At 41.2% G+C, this 22418-nt stretch overlaps 2 protein-coding genes across 2 annotated transcripts in view; one reads left to right on the top strand and one right to left on the bottom strand.

Moving 5' to 3' along the window:
* The window catches only part of LIMK2 (LIM domain kinase 2), a 73004-nt gene extending 65971 nt beyond the window's left edge, over nucleotides 1-7033 (top strand). Inside the window, 3 exon segments of the mRNA XM_040349893.1 lie at nucleotides 1093-1250; nucleotides 4928-5013; nucleotides 5016-7033. Of these exon segments, the coding sequence (XP_040205827.1) occupies nucleotides 1093-1250; nucleotides 4928-5013; nucleotides 5016-5113 (342 nt within the window). The 3' untranslated portion in view covers nucleotides 5114-7033.
* Nucleotides 7034-7704: 671 nt separating this feature from the next.
* Nucleotides 7705-14215, bottom strand: PIK3IP1 (phosphoinositide-3-kinase interacting protein 1). Its single transcript, XM_040349905.1, is given in 5 exon segments — nucleotides 7705-7816; nucleotides 7926-8003; nucleotides 10099-10126; nucleotides 10128-10274; nucleotides 14055-14215. Coding segments are annotated over 4 exon segments (258 nt in total). The 5' UTR covers nucleotides 10266-10274; nucleotides 14055-14215; the 3' UTR covers nucleotides 7705-7802.
* Between the last annotated feature and the right edge of the window lie 8203 nt (nucleotides 14216-22418).

Here is a 22418-nt window from a genome sequence, read left to right as displayed (position 1 = left end):
TGGCTGGATGGGGGGGGGACATGGCTGGATGGGGGGGAGACATGGCTGGATGGGGGGGAGACATGGCTGGATGGGGGGGAGGACATGCTGCGATGGGGGGGGGAGACATGGCTGGATGGAGGGGGGGAGACATGGCTGGATGGGGGGGGAGACATGGCTGGATGGGGGGGGAGACATGGCTGGATGGGGGGGAGAGACATGGCTGGAATGGGGGGGAGACATGGCTGGATGGGGGGGGGAGACATGGGGGGGAGACATGGCTGCATGGGGGGGAGACATGGCTGGATGGGGGGGATACATGGCTGCATCTGTTGGGGGACATGGCTGCATCTGTTGGGGGACATGGCTGCATCTGTTGGGGGACATGGCTGCATCTGTTGGGGGACATGGCTGCAATATGTGGGGGGACATGGCTGCAATTGGGGACACATTTTAAAAAAAGTATCGGTATTCGGTATCGGCGACTACTTGAAAAAAAGTATCGGTACTTGTACTCAGTCCTAAAAAAGTGGTATCGGGACAACCCTACTATGTACAATCTACAGTTTGCAGGCAGAAAAAAACTGTTTTTATTATATAAAAGTGTAGGGCACTGGGCAGACCACTAGGGACAAGGGGGGTGTGTATTTTTTTACATACAGTACTGTAATCTATAAGATTACAGTATACTGTATGTAATGTGCTTATTTACATTTTTGAATTTGGCGCCGATCTCCGCCACCCGTGCATCGTAACGTCGCACGGAATGGAGATCGGCGGCACACAGGCACTGTGTGAATCAAGCGAGGACGCCGCTCGCTGACACAGCAGGGATGCATCGCAGGATCTAGGGACAAGGTAAGTAAACACTGCCTGTGGATGCTGCGAGGCGAGCCCGAGTCTGGCTCGGGGATACCGCTTTTGGTAAAGAAATCTTACCCCGAGCCAGACTCGGGAATACCGCCAGGGGGGTTAAAGCCACATTTCTACTTATCACTGTGGGGTTTTAGTGTCTGAAAAGCTGAAACAAATTTACATTCAGTTTGTACTAACTTCTGTCACTGTACACGGCATACATTCTTTAAATTGAATTAATTATTATGGGTTTTACAGATTATTGGACAGGTGTATGCAGATCCGGATTGCCTGCCACGTACCATTGATTATGGCCTCAATGTTCGTCTTTTCTGGGAAAAGTTTGTTACAAACGACTGTCCTGCAGGATTTTTCCCCCTTGCGACATCCTGCTGTCAGCTGGAGCCTGACCAAAGGTGAGTTGACATGAATCAGCTGTTCAGTCTTTTAAGGCCAATGTTCTAGGTTAGAAAAGAAAACGTTTCACCCTAAAAAAACATTTTGCCTAGTTTGTAATGTTATAAAAAGGGAAAATTTAAAGGTGTTATTTTACCTGAATTATATTCCAGCTCTATTTCTTCACTAGTGAAAACCCAGCGAAAACATATTTTCAATCTTCTCATTTATTGGGGAAGAATTCAAATCCACTTCTTGGTTTTTATCTGTGGCATTGTTGAGAAGCTTTAGATTCTCTTTCCATGTATCACTATTTAAAACCAACATTCGATTTGTGGTTGGAGAATGAGCTTTCAGATCTGTACTGAGCCAGTCCTCTTTCTCGTATAACTGCTGAAAGCAACTGTCACTTTTTTTTTAAATGGGTATACTTCTCTTGGTGTGTTAGCTTTTAGAATTGAATGTATAGTATAAAAAATTAGGGTCTTCCACACTACACAAATAGCATTGCAAAAATCCTTTGTCATTAATGTTAAATGCTATTTTCTTTCTTAGTTACTCCCGTCCCCCCTCTCCCCTGCATTTAGGAAGAGATATGTTTATTTATTTTTCTTTTCTTTCTTCTTTCTTCTTTTTCTCTTTCTTTCTTTTTTTCTTTTTTTCCTTTTCTTTCTTTCTTTTTTCTTCTTTCTTCTTTTTTTTTTTTTTCTTTTTTCCTTTTCATTCTTTTGTTTCTTTCTTTTTTTTTCTTTTTTTTTTTTTTTTCTTTTTTTTCTTTTTTCTTTTTCTTTTTGTTTCTTTTTCTTCTTCTTTTTCTTTCTTCTTTTTTTTTTTTTTTTTTCTTTTCTTCTTTCTTCTTTCTTCTTTTTCTTCTTCTTCTTCTTCTTTCTCTTTCTTCTTCTTTCTTCTTCTTCTTCTTTCTCCTTCTTCTTCTTTCTTCTTCTTTTTTCTTTTTTTTTTTTTTTTTCTTCTTTTTTTCTTTTTCTTTTTCTTTTTCTTTTTCATTCTTCTTTTTCCTTTTTTTTTTTCTTTTTCTTTCTTCTTTTTCTTTTCTTCTTCTTTCTTCTTTCTCCTTTTCTTTTCTTTTCTCCTTTTTTTTTTTTTTCCCTCTTTTTTTCTTTTTCTTTTCTTTTTCATTCTTCTTTTTCCTTTTTTTTTTCTTTTTCTTTTCTTTTTCTTTCTTCTTTTTCTTTCTTTCTTTCTTTATTTCTTTCTTTCCTCCCTCTATCTATCTATCTATCTATTATCTATCATATATATATATATATATATATCTCATAGTACACTCCTCACATTTTTGTAAATATTTTATTATATCTTTTTTTTATTTTTTATGTGACAACACTGAAGAAATTACACTTTGCTACAATGTAAAGTAGTGAGTGTACAGCTTGTATAATTTTCTGTCCCCTCAAAATAACTCAACACACAGCCATTAATGTCTAAACCGCTGGCAACAAAAGTGAGTACACCTCTAAGTGAAAATGTCCAAATTGGGACCAATTAGCCATTTTTCCTCCCCGGTGTCATGTGACTCGTTAGTGTTACAAGGTCTCAGGTGTAAATGGGGAGCAGCTGTGTTAAATTTGGTGTTTATCGTTCTTACCCTCTCATACTGGTCACTGGAGGTTCAACATGGCACCTTATGGCAAAGAACTCGGAGGATCTGGAAAAAATAATTGTTGCTCTACATAAAGATGGCCTAGGCTATAAAAAAAATTACCAAGATCCTGACCTAAGCTGCAGTACAGTGGCTAAGACCATACAGTGGTTTAACAGGACAGGTTCCACTCAGAACAGGCCTTGTCATGGTTGACCAAAGAAGTTGAGTGCACATGCTCAGTGTCATATTCAGAGGTTATCTTTGGGAAATAGACATATGAGTGCTTCCAGTATTGCTGCAGAGGTGAAGTGGTGGGGGGTAAGCCTGTCGGTGATCAGACCATATGCCACACACTGCATCAAATTGGTCTGCATGGCTGTTGTCCCAGAAGGAAGTCTCTTCTAAAGATGATGCACAAGAAACCCCGCTAACAGTTTGCTGATGACAAGCAGACTATAAGGACATGGATTACCAGTACCATGTCCTGTGGTCTGATGAGACCAAGATAAACTTATTTGGTTCAGATGGTGTCAAATGTGTGTGATGGGAACCAGGTGAGGAGTACAAAGACAAGTGTCTGTTGCCTACAGTCAAGCATGGTGGTGGGAGTGTCCTGGTTTGGGGCTGCATGAGTGCTGCTGGCACTGGAGAGCTACAGTTCATTGAGGGAACCCTGAATACCAACATGTACTGTGACATACTGAAGCAGAGCATGATCCCCTCCATCCCAGAGACCTGGGCTGCAGGGCAGTATTCCAATATGATAACGACCCCAAACCACACCTCCAAGATGACCACTGCCTTGCTAAAGAAGCTGAGGGTAAAGGTGATGGACTGGGCCAAGCATGTCTCCAGACCTAAACCTTATTGCACATCTGTGGGGCATCCTCAAATGGAAGGTGAAGGAGCACATGGTCTCTAACATCCACCAGCTCCGTGATGTTGTCATGGGTGGTGGAAGAGAACTCCAGTGGGCAACCTGTGAAGCTCTTGTGAACTCCAGGGTGCAAGACGGTTTAAGGCAGTGCTGGAAAATAATGGTGACCACACAAAATATTGACACTTTGGGCCCAATTTGGACATTTTCACTTGGTGGTGTACTCACTTTTGTTGCCAGCTGGTTAGACATTAATGGCTGTGTGTTGAGTTATTTGAGGAGACAGAAAATGTACTCTGTTATACAAGCTGTACACTCACTACTTTACATTGTAGCAAAGTGTCATGTCTTCAGTGTTGTCATATGAAAGATATAATAAGATATTTACACAAATGTGTACTCACTTTTGTGATATACTGTATATATGTGTGTGTATATATATATATTATAATATATTATGTGTGTGTGTGTGTATGTGTTTATATATATATATATATATATATATATATATATATATATATATATATATATATATAATATTTTTGTGTGTGTGTATATATGTTTGGGTTTTTTTTTTTTTGTCCGTGACAGTGGACGCGTCCTGAAACCTGCAAAGAAGTGGCACCATATAATGATGTTGGGCCATTCTTTGCAGTGTTCTCTTGTGAACCCAGGGTTGCATTTAAACTGGAAGAAGACAGGTGCTGGACTTTGAAGGGGTGGGTTTTGCAGGGGCGACAAAATGTCTCTGAAAGCAAAAGGCGCTCTGCTCGTCCAACTACACGTACCTGGGGAATGAAATGGCTTGGAGGGAGGGATGCACTGCAGTTGGACTGCCCGTGTGGTGAGGGGCCTTAACTGTATTGGTTGATCCAAATGAAACTTGCAGGGCCCGCTCTAAGCTGAGATGGAGCTCTCCTGCTGGTTGCAGTGAAGGGGGCATCCGTGTACCATTCAGATGTGTAACGGCATTATCAAGGAGAAGAAAAAGCGCAACTCACCAATCCAGTGCTAACAGTATGTAGATTATTGTAGCCTCAGCCAGGCCTGCTCCAGCTACACCCCCCCCCCCCCCCCCCCCCCCCCGACATGTTTCGCCCTACTCGCCCGGGCTTGGTCACTGGGTTGGTGATTTTTGCTTTTTCGTCTCTTTATAAATGTATTAGTTGATGGTTACTGTATTATTAACCCTAAAATGTTTCTTCTTTATACCCTAGGCCAGATTTCCCTTCTTTACATGATACCCTTTCAGCCCTGTCTCTGTTTCTTGGAGACCTGGCCATTCCACTACCTTCTGAACTAAAATGATGGAGTCTAAACTGAGATTGCAATATGGGCTGAAACATGAATCTCTCCACAAGATGATGCAGATCACATTCCTGAGCAGAGATGAGGAGAGCTGAAGCACCTTCCAGTTTCATCTCTACAAAAGCATTCCACTGATCATAAAGGAAACCGTTATATATGTTGGCTGGCGGTAGAAGATTCCGCTCTAATCTGCACCATTTTCAGTATAGGTCAAGAGTTTGTGTAGAAAGCTATGAACTTGTCTTTTAGGGAAAAAAATGACTTTGTAACCTAAAAGTGCACACATTTCTCAGTCTTGGTAGACCCTATTAGATAAAGATACCTCAGGGGTTTCTATGCTACAAATATGTATATTTTAGAACCACAGCAGGTCATAGAAGTGTTTAAAAGGTTTTCTAGCATGGGTGCTCAACCGTGGCCTCCAGCTGTTTAGGAACTACAAGTCCCATGGTGCATTGCAAGGCTGACAGTTGCATGCATGGCTTTCAAAGACTAAAGCATGATGGGACTTGTAGTTCCAAAACAGATGGAGGGCCACAGGCTGAGCACCCATGTTTTATAGTGTCCATACTGCTCATAGCTTTCCATGCTATGGACCTCCCTTTTCAGCTACATACTAGATCAAAACTTGAATAAGGTCTACCACACGGAAAAGTTCCAGGAGGCAGACGCCTGTCGCATATTTATTCCGGTAATATTTCATTCCATTTCTTGAGACATAATGTGATTTAGTAACCACTTTTATCTTAGCACTTGTACTCCATTATGGAGAGACTGCTGTATTTTTTCACATGAAAACTGGAATTTCACATTTCTAATTGTAATTCTATTTTGTAAGCATTTGGACTGCACTTTTCTACTTGTGTATAAACTGTGTGTATGGTGTATTTTATGACACCACGGGAATTTTGCCTGAATCATGACTTTTTGCTACCGTTTTATTTAGATGTTTTTGGGCAGCTGGACATGAAGTGCGTTTATCTAGGCTGTCAGATTTATGCAATGAGATATTTGTAGTGAGGTTATATGCTACTCTTTTGTTGTAAGATATAGTACAGGTTTATATGGTATTTACAAATTGTACATTTTTCTTTTATGACAAGTGGTAATCTATGTTTCAAACTGGGCTTTGACTGCGGGAGATATGGATTGATTTCTGATCATTGACCAAAAACATATAGCCTTCGAATTGGCTATACCCTGTCATGTCTTGAAGGGCTTTCATAAAAAATGTTTACAAATTCAGTGTCTGTAGAGTTGTTTAATACTATGAGTATTATAGTCTATAACCCAAGAAACAAACATGTAATACGTAGCAGCATACCTGTGCATTGATGTGATGTCTGCATTCATTTTTGAGGCTAAAACCCTTTTTAATCAGCAAGTATAGCACTAACCCATTGATTTTGCCAAAATGCAGTGTCCTGTGATCTGAGCAGAAAGCACAAAGGACCTTTTTTTTTTCCCCCCATCAACCATGTTATGGAGATAAGCCTGAATGTTTTAAGTTCAGCTTGTGTCACAGCCGTGACTTGCCCTCATAGATACAGGGAAGAAATTAGGGTAGCAATTAAAAGACAAGAAGTGTTATTAACAAAGTTACCAGTTAAGAAATAATTTTAAAAGCCTGAAAAATAAATAAAAAATTACCTACTCTAAAGACTGGTAAATGTGCAATACATTACGTTTTTGGGTTTCAGATTTTTTTTTTTACTGCTGTCTGTGACTTTTGGGGGACTGCCCTTCCTGTTTGTCACTGAATGTAATGAGGCTTAAAAGTTTTTGTCCCTCAGGTGCTGGTAGCAATAGAACAATAAAATGTATCTGGTTTGCCACAGGTCACTGCGATGTGCAATTTTTAATTTTTTTTTACATTGCTGATCACCCGCCACTCACTCCACTGGATTCACATAAGACATGATTTAATCATCAGGCACTGCCCGATAATTCTTTATTTATAGAAATGCAACATTCATGTACAAAAAAAGGCAAATAAACAAACAATTTTCTTACAATTTGTACATCCGTCTCTGTCAATTTAAAAAAACCTTAGCAGCACACTTAGAGGAAGAACCCTGGTCTCGGAAAAAGATTGTGATATACGTTATTGGAAGATGGAAGAAACTTGTTACTACAAGTAACAACATGAGCGACACTGTACACACCCAAGAGAAAGGATGTAGTAGAGCACTATATCCACCTCTATTATATCCTGCAGGTGATTACCAAGAAAGCTTTATCTTTATTTCTTGGAATCTACACGACTTAATCTTTTTGCAATACAGAGGCTGCCACTGGCAGCCAACTTCCACCACTTGGATCATACGAAACCCCACATCAGGATAAAGGAAAAAAAGGGCGATTACAGTAATCATTTCTTTGCCTTGGAAGCAAAACCACTGGCTGTTTGAGTTTGCACCAGATATGTAGAAATTCATGCCCTTTTCTGTCCAAAATATCTTAATGTGGGTAATGAAGACAACTCTCCTTCGATAGTCCACTAGGCCTATGCCACAGCATGATAAAATGTCATGTCCACAACAAAGGAGTACTGTTTAATCACATTGATGTTCACTTAGGGTGTGCCTCCGTTCATGCTCCTGGGGTACCAGCACTGCCTATTAGGGGTACAACACCCTCCTGTACTGTATTAGGGGTGTGATGGCAGGATAACTCTATTGTGTTCTCGTCTATAATGGTCACATGTTGGATTTAAGAATGCAGAGAGGGGCAAATTGATCCGCTGTTGCCGCCTTTCTTCTGCTTGCTGGTCACGCTGCTTCTTCAGATCTCTACCCTACGGGAAAAAATACAATATAACGTCATATTAGTAACAGAATTCATGAGTTATTATAGACATTAGAAAATGTAGATCATTCTAACACCCAATATAAGGACACTACTGACCTCTTGTATACGTATCAACCACAATGCCGCTGCCAATGGCTATAATTATCACCACCATCAAGATGCCAAGGACATAACCTGTGAAATGAAAGTATAAATGTTTTATAGTGGGAAAAGCATTGGGAAGAATCCAGAGCATGAATTGGCTTTGATTTGTCTTACAGATGTGTTATATCTAGCATGTTCCCCTCCTTTCCAAATACAAATACTATCAACACAGGCTTTTAGGTCTGAAACATATCCTAGAACCCAAGGAGCTCAGTCCTAATAAATGGCAGGTGTGTACATTTATTAATCACTTGACCTCTGGAAAGTTTTACCCCTTCATGACTAGGAAATGTGTTGCTATTCAGCACTGTGCTACTTGAGCTGGCAGCACTATACCCAAATTAATTTATTTAGAGCTTTCCTTTGCTGGTGTCCGCCACTGGGCTTTTGGGCACACTATATTATTGGAGACACTAGTATAGTTCTGATCAAGATCAACATACTGATCCGTACCGACACTATACTAGTAATGGCGGTGATCAACAACTTTATATTGTGATAGTGTGGCGGGAAATATGGCACTAACTGATGCTGTCTGGGAGGGACACTAGCTGACACTTACGTCGCTAGTAATCAGAGATAATACTGTACACTGACACTGTACTAATGGCACTGGCTGGGTGATCAGGAGGGCAATCAAGGTGTTAACTGTGTGCTAACAAAAACTGTATGGAAAAAATTTGTAGGATGAGCTGTCTGCTGATTTTCAGATCGTTAGTACGGTGCTTTCGGACAGCTGATTTTGCTTTTTCATCAGACAAAAGCTGGATGTGCTGACTATAAAATTGTTGTCGGGTGTGAACTCAACATCCGATTGGTTTCATTAGTACGGTTTTTCGTACGAAAAAAAAATCTTAAGAGCAAGACTACACATGCTCATAAACAAAAGAATACAAACACATTACCTCACTTCTAACGTATTCTGTCATATGAAATTTTTTGTATTGTTAGTAACCTCCTTCACTTTCGACATGAGACTAGCATGCCACAAAAAAAATTATTTTCGGTTTGCCCGAAAATCTAAGCTTGTGTACGAGGCTTAAGTGCTTCACATCCTTGCATTTCCTTACTCCTGTCACTCTCTAAGCCTTCTGTTAAGCTGACCATAGATGGGTAAACTTTTGAACAAAAATTCTTGGATAAAGGAAGTTTTTTTTTCTAGTCATTAGTGTGTCAAATCGACATTTGTTTTCGACTATAGTAAATAAGAAAACTCAAAGGAGCAGGATGGAACATTTTTCTCAACTAACACGTTTCTAACAGTGTATATGTTTTATGTTCGGCCAAAGTCCATTTACTCAAAATCAATGAAAATTTTCCTAAGTATTTTTGTTCTAAATTCTACTTTGAAGGGACTTTTGGGAATGCCTGGGTAATCTTTCTGTAATGTAATGGATTAAAATCACATCAATATAGATGAGGATGCGACTTGGAGGCAACTTCCATTAAAGTCTATGATCACAAGTCGGATAGAAGTCGCCTTGAAGTAGTACAGGAACCTTTTTTAAAGTCGGAACTACTTCAGTAGTACCAATGAAAGGGGTTGTAAACATTTTTTTTTAATAACATGTTCTACACCTCCTCTGTGCAAAGGTTTTGGACAGAGGTGGCCCCAATCCTCCTCTGCCCCCCAGGAGCATCCTGGCTCCTTCATGCATTGAGTGTGCCCTCGGAGACACGCATTCCAAGGGGACACTCGTGTGGGTGGGGCTCCTGAGTCCTGCTGCTGCATCCTTTGACACAGACAGCAGGACTTGGCCCTGCCCCTGGCTCCCGTGTCACTGGATTTGATTGACAGCAGCGGGAGCCAGTGGCTGCTTCTGCTGCTATCAATCTATCCAATGAGGACCTGAGACAGCTGCTGGGCTCATCTTGTCGCTGGAAATATCGGGGTCGGGTAGGTAGAAGGGGGCCCTCTGGGGGCTGCTGTACTACAGAAGGGTTTTTCACCTTAATGTATTAAGGTGAAAATCTTGAGGGGTTTACAACCCTTTTAAGACTGCTCTCATTGACCAACGTGGGATTTCACGTCACGCGACTTGGGGGCCTCACAAGTCGGATCTCAGTGTACTACCTCAAATGTCAAAATGAAGTAAGTTGGAGTAATTTTAGAGGAAATGTCTACCTAATGTGCCAAGGTCCTTCTTCTCACGGGGCTTGGGCCTGGACTCTCTCACTGATGCTGATCACAGGCTGTGCCAAATTGACCTCCTCTGGTTCAATGTAGAGAGTTGTTGAGTCCTCTGGCTTCTGTGTGGTCTGGTGGTGCTGGCGTCTCCTCTGGAATATCATTTGTTGGAGCTGTAAATCATAAAAGCGATATAGTTAGTGCCATGCCAGACCTAATATGGAAATGTAAACGCCAAACGTGTGGGAGTCATTGGCTGCCTACACTCTAAACAAACAAAACAGCTATATGTATTCTGGGAAGAAATTACTAATGTTAGGCTTGCCATACATTATACAATCTTCTTACTCAATTTCCTTTAGATTTATCTTAAACTATGTAGTGTAAGGGCCTGCCTGATTGCATACAAATTGAAAGTGTTTAGGTGTGACCTCAGATTTTATGGTTTTGGTAAAGCTAAAGGAAAATTGTATAATGTATGGCCAGCTTTAGGCTCCATTTTCACTATACTCCAGTGGTTAGGGATGTGCTTCTGGCCAGAGGAGCGTAAAGAAATATTTGCATGATTCCAGCCTTTATCGTGAAATGAGGAATAATTTTATTTTTGGGATATGTGTGGAATGAGAACTGGGAAATCGCTCCTTTTTACATATTTGTATATATTTTTGTATCCGTAGTTCAGGCTTTAAAGGTTATGACTTCTAATTAAAAAAGACATCTAGGAAGCACCTGACGAATCATTCATGTAACATAGTAAGGAGGATGACCTTATTCTTGCCCCCCCCCCCCGCTAGTGGCATTTGGGGGTAACTACTGCCTTCATATTGCAGAGTATGTAGGAAAGTAAATGCAACTTGCTGCTTCAGCTATGCTAAAGATAAGTCACAGCTGCCCTGGAAAACCCTTTGGTGCCGCAATAGGGAGAGGCAGTTCAGATAAAAACCAGTTCTCTAGTGTGCAGTGGCCAATGCAGTTACAGCAAGAACCTTGAGTCTTGCTCTATGACTGTTTACATGAGTTATGGCTGATGCCTGACAGGAACTTGTGTCTGTGGAACTGAAATACAAGTACCTGTGGACGGGAGTGCAGAAGTTTTTAAAAATCAAATTAAAGTAGTTTAAACAAAAAAAATCCTCAGCTGCTGATAAATTTGGGAAGCGAGTCCATAATGTTTTGAGGAACTAGAATGGGGAAGCTTAGGAAAACATTCCTAATCTAAAATGGTGGTTACATAATTTAGGCAAATTGCTATTTAACAATACAAATCTCCTTTAATGAAATGTGTTGGGACTAAAATCAAAGCTCTTCAGCAAGGAAAATACCCAAAGAGCATAGTATAAACAAATTTCATATGATCTGTTAAAAAATCTATATGAACTTTCCTAGCTTTTAGCGGAGAAACATCCTTCAAAAATCTATGCCCAAGAGAAATAGTTTTTTTCCCGTAAAGGGCTAGAAATGTCTGAGGGAATAAATGTTCAATATATCACTGGTCATGTTCTTTTTGATGAAAAAGGTCATTTTAAACATAAAATATGTCATGATTACTCTGCTACAAAGTTTATTCCAATAAAACAAATGTTTCATTTTGATGGCCTGTACACACGATCCGAATATCGTACGAAAAATGTCAGAGGAAGAATCGTACTATAATCGGATCGTTGGTACAGAGCTTTCGAGAGCCGATTGTGACAGTTCATCTGATATTATTTTATCGGACATGCACGAACATTTTCCTCATACGATACCAGATCAATCAGTACAGTTGTCGTCCATAACAACACATGATATCACGTCTGAATTTTTTATTTTTTTCTGTCGTACAATCATTTTTCGTGACTTTAATAACCGATTTAATTTCTACTTGTGACTATTAAGCAAAAAAAGTTGTACGATATTCGGATTGAAAAATTTAAAGTGAGATCATGTATTGTAATGCATTTGTATTTTCGGATGAAACCTGTACTGATTAAACAAAAATCATAAGATCTGGTTTTATATGAGAAAAAATGTTGTGCTTGTCATATGAGATGAATTGTTGTGATCGACTCTTGGAAGCTGTGCACTAACAATCAGATTATCGTACTATCACTTCGAAAGCAGTATTTTTCGTACAATATTTTGATCGTGTGTATAAACTTCAGGAGGTCAATAGAGAATAATGGGTTCTACGATACACAAGATACTCATAGCTGTCCTTAATGACACTCACTCTAAATACCCAAAATATGGTATCCTTTGTTGGATAACAATCTTCACATGAACCTAGACCTGCTCTTTACGTCCCTCTGAATTAACTATGTAATTGAGCATGGCACCGAATATTCTGCTCAAACCCTCCAATTTCTTTCACCCTAACCTTACCACGCCATCCTCAATATCCCAATGTTCCTAATGAATCTTCGATTGTTAAACTTTCTTTTCTCCCTTCCCAATACTTTGAAGCAACTGGAACCCCAAAACATCCTCCTCGTATTCTCTACAATACCTGATTCACCATTAAAGGGGTTTGTAAAGGTTTGTTTTTATTTTCTAAATAGGTTCCTTTAAGCTAGTGCATTGTTAGTTCACTTACCTTTTCCTTCCCTTCTAAATGTTTTTTTTCTTTATTTTCTTTGTCTGAATTTCTCACTTCCTGTTCCTCCTCAGTAAGCTGTTCTGGCAGACTAACCCCCAGCCAGAACGGCTCAGATGATGGGGGCAAGCTTACTGAGGAGGAACAGGAAGTGAGAATTCAGACAAAGGAAAAAAAACATTTAGAAGGGAAATCGAAGGAAAAGGTAGTGAACTGATTAATGCACTAGCTTAAAGAACCTATTTAGAAAATAAAAAATAAACCTTACGAATCCCCTTTAACTATGTAATTGAGCCATGGCACCGAATATTCTGCTCAAACCCTACAATTTCTTTCACCCCAACCCTACCACTCCATCCTCCAACATCCCCAATGTTCCTAACGAATCTTTGATTGTTAACCTTTCTTTCTTACTTCCCAATACTTTGAAGCAACGGAACCCCACAATACCTGCACATTTGTATCACCCCCCCAAGGAGGTCAGAAACCAACTATATTGTTCGAAACCTTCGTAAGTGATACTCTACATTGAAGTATTAAAGTGATATACCGGCCCGTTGCCATCACTTTATTTGCACCTTGTTTATTGTAATCGCTCCTATACCTTGTGCACCTCAAACCTATAGGGACACTTTTCTACAGTGAAAAATGTTGCATTGCTGTAAACAACTATATAACGAAAGAAATAACTTGAACGAACATAACAGCCACACCTTGCACATACAAAGCTACCCCGGGTCGATTCCATTCCTAGGCAGCATGTAATGTGTGAGCATAACTGACCTGCTTGGTAAGCCTGAACTTAAACAAACAAAACCAACAGGTAATATGTCTGTTCAAGTCTACCTAGGGCAGGAAATTCGCTGTTACTTCCTCCAATAAGAAGTAACAGAAAGAGCTCAACAACAGCACCCTCCAATCCATTTACAAGTCTCAAAATGGGTGGAGGACAAGTCTTCAGCCCACCCTCCGACTCTTACAGAAAAACAAGGTCATGTGACTAGGGTGACATGCTGGTACGAAGGAGTTAAAGGGCGATCAACAGCGTGCAAACAAAAATATTACATAAATTAAGAATTTGCAGCCGATCGTGCAGAATTGCATTTTATTGTGCATGCACATAACATATCTAGAACTCTCTGCTATCGTGCACAGCAGCATTGGGCATGGATCAGCACCTCTGCATGCATTGCTCATAGTTGTTTTTGAAGATCATTGCATGCATTGGGGTGATCGCCTCCTTTATGTGCATTATTAATCACTGTCCTCAATACACAGTATGAAGCATCCCAAAACACTACCACTAATCAAAAAAATAGAATTAGATACTAACAACCAAGAATGCAGATATGAATAAATATGACTAAAGAAAGGGTACCTGGTGTGCTGCAGATGAGCTGGCAGCCCAGCATTAGGATCAATAGATGGAAGAGCATCTTGCCTGTGCTGTGTATCTGGCTCTTTCTCCAGTATCAATACTGGTGTTCAGAGTTGTTTTTCACATCAGCTGCTCCTCCTCCTCCTTCCATCATACAGGGAGGACCTGAAAGCGGAAACGTCTGCACTGCAGGGATTGTGCTAGGGGAGGAGGGGACCTGACACATGTAGAAAAAATACACGCATACTGCCTTGTTCAAACATGTATTATGGTGGCCGTACATGCATCGATTAAACGATTTATTTTCTGATCGATCTTTTCCAAAAGGAATAATCGATTGACAGTTGAAAACCAATTCCATCGATATGCCAAACACAGGGAATTTGATTTAGACCGATCGCATAACTGTCATCACATCCATCGAAATCCGAACGTAATCATGAACAAAGTATCTCGGTGCTGCTGATCGATGCAAAAGCGATTGATCATGTTCCACACTGGTCAATCTACTCCGTTGGATTGAATCCGATCTAAATTGTTGGAAGGAAAGTTATGGCTGTTTTGATCAAATCACATATCAATTGGATAAAAAAATGTAAGTGTAGGCTTCGGTTTTATTATTGATGGATGTGCGATTTAATCAGAACTGAGCTGCACTGAGATCTTTTGTTTATGAATATGATCTGATTGATCAGTCTTTGTAAACACATGGTGGAAATAGAGAGGTGATTGATCATTTATGATTGTCAATGACAAACGTATCAATTGAAGTCCACTTCTCTTTGTGTGTGTCATATCGATCAAATGGGTTGTGGACTATATTCCTTAGAGGAGAGATTTGATAAGCCATCCACAACTCTGCCCCCAGCTGCATCACTGACCTAGTCTCAAAATACAAACCTAATCATCCTCTTTGTTCTTCTCAAGACCTCCTGTTCTCTAGCTCCCTCATCACCTCCTCCAGGACTTTTCCAGAGTCTCTCCAATCCTATGAGACTCCTTACCCCAATCTGTTCGATCACCTCTCTACTCTTTTAGCTTTTTGACAATCCCTGAAACCGTCCTCCTCAGAGAAGCCTATCCTACCCACACCTAACAACTTAATTTTCATTTTCTCCATCTGGATCATCCCCCACAGCTGTTACCTTTGTTCCACTTGACCCTCCCTTCTAGATTTGTAAGCTCTAATGAGCAGGGAGCTCTGATCCCACATGTATTGAATTGTATTGTAACTGTTTGTCACCATGTTTGTAAAGTTCTGTGCAAACTGTTGATGCTATATACTAAACCCTGTATAACAGTACATGCAAATTGATTGGAAAATAAATCAATCATGTATTGAAGCGTATATGGCCACCATTAGAGGTTCTATAGGTTGTTCTACATATTATATTTCCTTTAGAGTTTTGATTATTTTCTGCCTAACAACACTAGGGTTGTCGGTTCAAATTCCAACCATGGCACTACATGCCTGGAGTTTGCCATGCGCCCTCTGTGCCTGCATGGTTTTCCCCAAAGGTATTCCAGTTTCCTCATAAGTGAATATATATAAGGTGATGGTGCCAAAGATTATTTGTGAATAATATGAGTGCAACTGCCCCTTTTAAAGTGGAATAAACCACTCCTATTGGTAGCAATAAGAAAAAGTGTGGTGCTAGCTCATGTGCTACATAGAATCAATAATACCAACTTAATGATTCGTGATACTAATTCACATATAAAAAAATAAAAAAAAATAAGCAATATTCCAAAAATAGGCAATGAAAAAAAAAAATCTTCACAGAGTAGCCCATTTACCTTGATCCGAAGAAAAGTGCAGGAACAAATAAATTCTTCAAATAATGCCCCATCACAAACCGTGTGTAGGAAATACAAACTCACCAAAACATTATTGTAAATACTCCTTGTAGCAATATTAAACTCTTTCAACCAGCAACATATATGTTGGCGATAACTCTAACCACAAGATGTCTCCTTGGCAAGGGTCCAACAGTATGTTTTGGGAAAAACACTCTGAGAATCAGAGTGCAATATGTTTTTTTTTTGGTACAAACACGTAGGTAAAACAATGCGCACTTACATTTGAGCTGTGGGCATCTGAAGCTCTCCTGTGTTCATTTCCTGGATTTCTGTGCAGCTGGCTACCCCAGCATGCACCCCCCGATCTCACTCATGCACAGTAATGCCTCTGCGTGTCTCTCCTTCCAATAACGCCAGATTTTGGCAGTAGGCGATTTACAAGGACTCCTGGCATACATGACGCCACTATCCCAGGAACCCTTGCAAATCGCCTAGTGATGTAATCACCTAGGCAAGGACGGGTGGAAGTAAAGAAGAAAAAAAATATACTTCCAAACATAAAAAAAAAAATTACATTGTGAAAAAGATGAGCTAAGGGGATGCAATACATAGAAAGTGCAGAAAATGGATGAACTCCGCTACAAGGCGTATTTACAATAAAGTTCTGGTGAGTTTGTATTTCTTACACACGGTTTGCGGGGGGAGCACTATTTGAAGGATTCCTTTGTTCCTGCACTTTTCGTTGGATCACGGTGAGTGGACTACTCTGTGAAGATTTTTTTTGTTGATTTTTTTTTAACATTGCCTATTTTTTGAATATTGCTTATTTTTATACATTTTATTATAGGATTTTTCATGTGAATTGTTATCACCTATGGTAATAATTAAGTTTGGCTATTATTGATTCTATGTATCACATGAGCTAGCGCCACACTTTTTCTTATTGCTACTTATTCCAGTTTACCCCTAAAGACATGCAAGTAGGTTATTTGGCTCCTGTCTAAATTGTCCTATGAATTAGTAAAGCTGGCCATACAATATACAATTTTCTTGTACAATTTACTTTAGAATTACATTTAAATATGTAGTGCAAGTGCCTGCTTGATTGCATACAAATTGAAAGTGTTTAGGGTTAACCTCATATTATATGATTTTGGTAAATCTCAAAAAAATAATAATCGTACATGCAAATTGTATAATGTATGGCCAGCCTTAGGGACCTTAGATTGTAAGCTCCTTGAGGACAGGGACTGATTTTTAATGTACAATATATATGTAAAGCGCTGTGTAAATTCTCTGTGCTATATAAATACTTGTAATAAAATAAATAAAAATGTAAATATTTATTTCTGATTAATAGGTGTACGTTCTGTATATATCATCCTGGCCAGGAAAAGGCATTTAATGTGCTCATGCTGTTATATACACAATGCATGGCCCCCGATCACAGCTCTTTTCTCTTGCTGTTGGGGGTGGGGGCAGCTGTTTTTGTAGAAGAGCCGAGCCTGCCAGAGCAGTCGGTAAGAGCCGGTTTGGACAGGATTTCTGTGCATGCTCTGTAGGTACAGCAGCTCAAAGCTCAGTACATCCGCTCAACTTATCACTGCAGTCATTTCACAGCAATCGCTCTCCATGTTCTCTTGTAGGGGAACCATTACATGTCCAGGACTTTCATGGCTTCTTCTGTGATTTCGGCTTCATGTATACGGGACGTTTTACAACCTCTCCTGAACGATTTAACTTGACAGATAGTAACTGACGTGTAAAAACCTCAGTTTTGATGTGTTTACATGCCGCGTTTAGCCACATTTGCGCTTAGAAGCGTTTTTTTTCAAATAGTCAAAAATGAAAACGTCTGTAAACGAAATGCGGCTAAACGCGAGTTACTGCGCTTATAAGCTGTTACAGGCATTTGGCATTTCAAATGCCTTTAACCACTTCAGTCCCGGACTATTTTGCTGGTCAATGACCGGGCCCACTTTTTGCGATTCGGCACTGCGCCGCTGTAACTGACAATTGCGCGGTCGTGCGACGTGGCTCCCAAACAAAATTGGCGTCCTTTTTTTTCCCACAAACAGAGCTTTCTTTTGGTGGTATTTGATCACCTCTGCGGTTTTTATTTTTTGCGCTATAAAACAAAAATAGAGCAAAATTTTGAAAAAAAATGAATATTTTTTACTTTTTGCTGTAATAAATTATCCCCCAAAAATATATTAAAAAAAACGATTTTTCCTCAGTTTTAGGCCGATACGTAGTCTTCTACATATTTTTTGTAAAAAAAAAAATCGCAATAAGCGTTTATTGATTGGTTTTGCGCAAAAGTTATAGCGTCTATAAAAATAGGGGGTAGTTTTATGGCATTTTTGTTAATATTTTTTTACTATTAATGGTGGCGATCTGCGATTTTTATCAGTACTGCGACATTATGGCGGACACTTCTGACACATTTGGCACATTTTGGGACCATTGGCATTTTTATAGCGATCAGTGCTATAAAAAATGCATTGATTACTGTAAAAAATGTCACTGGCAGGGAAGGGGTTAACACTAGGGGGGGGGAGGAAGGGGTTAATTATGTTCCCTAGGTTTGTTCTAACTGAAGGGGGGGTGGGACTGACTAAGGGAAATGATAGATCGCTTTTTCATTTCATTGTATGAACATGCGGTCAGTCATTTCTCCCCCTGAAAGGACCGGAGCTGTGTGTTTACACACACAGCTCCCGGTTCTCGCTCTGTAACGAGCGATTGCGGGTGCCCGACGGTGATCGCGCCCGCCGGGCACAGGCGTCGGTGCCAGGGGCGAGCAGGGGGCGCGCGCCCCTAGTGGCTGAAATGCGAAAATCACGTTATATTACGTGATTTTGCGCAGCCGAGCCGACCAGCGGCTGGTTGGCTAGTGGTAAACATCTGTCCTGAAAGTTTTTCCAAGAAAAGCCTCTAACTCAACGGCCTAGAAATGACTATAAACGACCCTTGTACATGTACTGAGAAGATAACATAGAGGAGAGTTCAGGGGCAGTTGAAAAAAATGCCCAACTGCTCCTTAGGCTGCATTCACACCTGAGCGACAAAACGCCCGACGCCGGACGCTTCTGCCGCTAGAGGGGAGAATTCCCATTGCTGTCTATGGAGTGGTTCACATCTCATAGACGCCGAACGCCTGTCGCCTGAAAAAAAGTCCCGGACCCTTTTTCTCAGGCGACATTGGCGTTATCCCATTGACAGCAATGGGAAGACTTTTGAAAAAAAAAAAAAAAAAAAATTGAAAGTTTCACACCCGCGGCAAAATACGCCGCTACCGCCGAACGCGGCTGTCGCTCAGGTGTGAATGGGGTCTAAGGCTCCATTCACATCTAGGCGGACAAAATCGCGGCGTTTTGTCGCCGCAAATCGCGGTACAAATAGCGGCGTTTTGTACCGCGATTTGCGGCGACAATACGCCGGTATTGTCCTGCCTAGATGTGCCCCAGAATGACCCCCTCTATGGAGATGCTTCCCATCTCCTAGCCGAAACGCCAAAGGACGCCTGAAAAAAAGGTCCGGGACCTTTTTTCAGGGGATAGGCGTCAGGCGTTTGGGGTGGAGATGTGAACCATCTCCATAGAGGGACATGTATTTCCAGCCCTCTGGCGGGCAGCGGCGTAGCGCTACAAGGCGTAAAAACGCCTAGATGTGAATGCGGTCTTAGGCTCCATTCACACCTAGGCGTAGGGGCGTACAGGCGTTTTACAGGCGATTTTTAACCGACGTATATGCGCGTTTGCGCGCGTTTTCGCACAGTGGCGTTCGACGTTTTTGTACTTTGTCTTTTTCCATATTAGCCAATAAGAAAAATGATCATCCCTGACATCACTTGTTGCTCTCCTAGGAATTTTTTATTCCTCTTCCTGGGTGAATATACCTCTTCCGGATTTCAGCAACACAGGCGGCGTCAAAACGCTTGTACAAGCGCGTGTTTACGCGCAATACGCGCGTATCAGGCGTTTTACATTGACTTCAATGTAACAAAAAAACGCTCAAATACGCGCATATCTCGCGCTAGGAGCGACAAAAAAGGTGTCCGGAACTTTTTTGAGCTACAGGCTACAGGCTACAGGCGTTTAGGCGTTCAGATGTGAACCATCCCCATTGCCTTTCATTACTTTTCGTCCTCTGGCGTTTGTGCGCGTCGCGCTACAGGCGTAAAAACGCCTAGGTGTGAATGGAGCCTAAGGCCTCATTCACACCTGAGCGTATTGTAGCCTGAAGCTACAAAATGCTGGAGGGGGGGGTGGGAGAGAATCAATTATTCTCTATGGAGATGGTTCACATCTCCATTCCAAAATGCCTGAAGCCAGGTAGCTCCAAAGCGCCTGAAGCCAGTAGCTCCAAAGCGCCTGAAGCCAGTAGCTCCAAAACGCCTGAAGCCAGTAGCTCCAAAACGCCTGAAGCCAGGTAGCTCCAAACTGTCTGAAGCCAGGTAGCTCCAAAACGCCTGAAGCCAGTAGCTTCAAAACGCCTGAAGCCAGTAGCTCCAAAACGCTTGAAGCCAGGTAGCTCCAAAACGCTTGAAGCCAGTAGCTCCAAAAACGCCTGAAGCTCAAACAAGTTCTGGGACTTTTCTATCAGGCAGATTTGGGCGTTTTTCTGCTTTTTAACATTGGTGACCTTTTGACCTGTACAAAATCGCGGCAAAATCACTGTAAAATTGTGCGACTTTCTGCCTGAAAACACTATGCTCAGGTGTGAATGGGGCCTGACTGTCCGTTTACCAGCAGCAGTGTACATGAAGTATTTAACCACTTCCGTACCGTAGGACATCATATGACGTCCTGGAATTTAGTGGGGGATATCTGAAATGATGCTTGCAGCTACAGGCATCATTCAGATATCCTTCTCTTCAGGCGGCGATTCTGCGCACCATAAGAACGATCATAGCGGGGGGTTCTGCCGCTTGATCGTTCTTATAGGCGGCGGGAGGGTGGGTGTCTTCTCCGGGCTCTCGCGTGCCATCGGAGGCCCTGGAGAAAGAATCGGCCGCCGCCGGATGGGGGAGGGAGGATAGAGATTTCTGGTGATCAGATAGTCACCGTCATCTCTATGACCGTCGGAGGCCGGAGAAAGAATCAGCCGCCACCGGATGGGGAGGATAGAGATTTCTGGTGATCAGATGACCGTCGGAGGCCCAGGCACAACCTTATGATGTCACGCCTGGGTACCAGGAAGTAAACAAATGTAAAATGTGGTGAATGGTTTGAGTATAATGAACCCTCCTCCGGGTGTTTGCTGATGTGATACACCCTCGGGCCGGGTATCAGGTAAATTGAAAAAAGGTGCTAAGCTAAATTTGTGTTACAATGAATAATAGTTGCTGATTTACCATATGCATAAATCAATACACATAGTGCAGGAATCAAGTCAATTTAAAATACACGGATACAATTCATGGATAGAAAACCAATGTAAATAATCATTAAAAGAAAGTCCTTGTGAAAAAACAAAAGAAAGTGATAAGATGATAAATTGACTTGTGCTTGAAAAACTTCAACGTTGATAGGTGAACATTTCAGATCTTGCTCTGTGCGTGGCAAACCGTGCGCTTTACAAAGTTGCACTCACCAGAAACTTTGTACCCTCCAGGGGTATGACGCGGTCACAGTATAAGTGCCACTGTGTAGCAACCTGAGGAAGATAGGGCCAGCTCCAGGCACCGATTGTGATCCTCCAAGGTGTTTTATGTAGAAGAAGAAAGGATGCCCATAGTGTGAATCCGTTAAGAATAAAGTTTATTGCAGAAAGCGTTTAAAATACTCACATTTGTCTGAACAAATATAGGCAAGGAAAAAACTGGCGCTGGAAACATCCAGTGTTTGCAGCCCAGACCGGAAGTGTTGAACCGACGTGCCTAAGCTCCGCCCTATGCGTTTCATCTATCTGACGTCATCGGGAGTGTAACGTCAGCATACACTTCCCTTCTTTATATAACCCATGGAGGTCTCCGGTCTTGAATACCTCTCCCAAAATGGCAGCCGTATCTTGTCCAATTTAGCATGCAACCGTACGAGACTCCATGGGTTTATATAAAGAAGGGAAATGTAGCCTGACGTTACGCTCCCGATGACGTCAGATAGGCGAAACGTGTAGGGCGGAGCTTAGGCACGTCTGTCCGTGTTCATCCAATCCGCAGACGGATGGAAAAATAGGATTTTCCTCTGTCTTCAGAAACGGACCATAGTGGTGACTGATAAGATCGGATATCAGCAGATGTTTATCCGCTGACATCCGCTATCCCATAGGGATTAATGTATGTCCGTATTTCATCGAAATACCTTCTTAAAATCTTCCTACTTGTTATTAGGCTAACACTACGGAAAATAAATGTCTGTCTGTCCAAGCCGAAACAAAGGTCATTAGAGATAAGGAGGGTAAGGTAATTAGGGAAGAGTTTGATGATTTTCTTAGTTTAATATGCTCCAAATTCTAATTTATTTTTGACTGCTTTCCTCGGAATTCGAAGGGGGATTAATACTAGCTGGCGATATTAATCTTGCTTTAGATAAGTCCCAAATCTTCACCTACAAACCG

Source organism: Rana temporaria, chromosome 1 (assembly GCF_905171775.1).
Source record: "Rana temporaria chromosome 1, aRanTem1.1, whole genome shotgun sequence".
NCBI classification, from domain to species: domain Eukaryota; kingdom Metazoa; phylum Chordata; class Amphibia; order Anura; family Ranidae; genus Rana; species Rana temporaria.
Note: the sequence above shows the minus strand (reverse complement) of the source record. Positions and strands in the feature narration are given on the sequence as shown.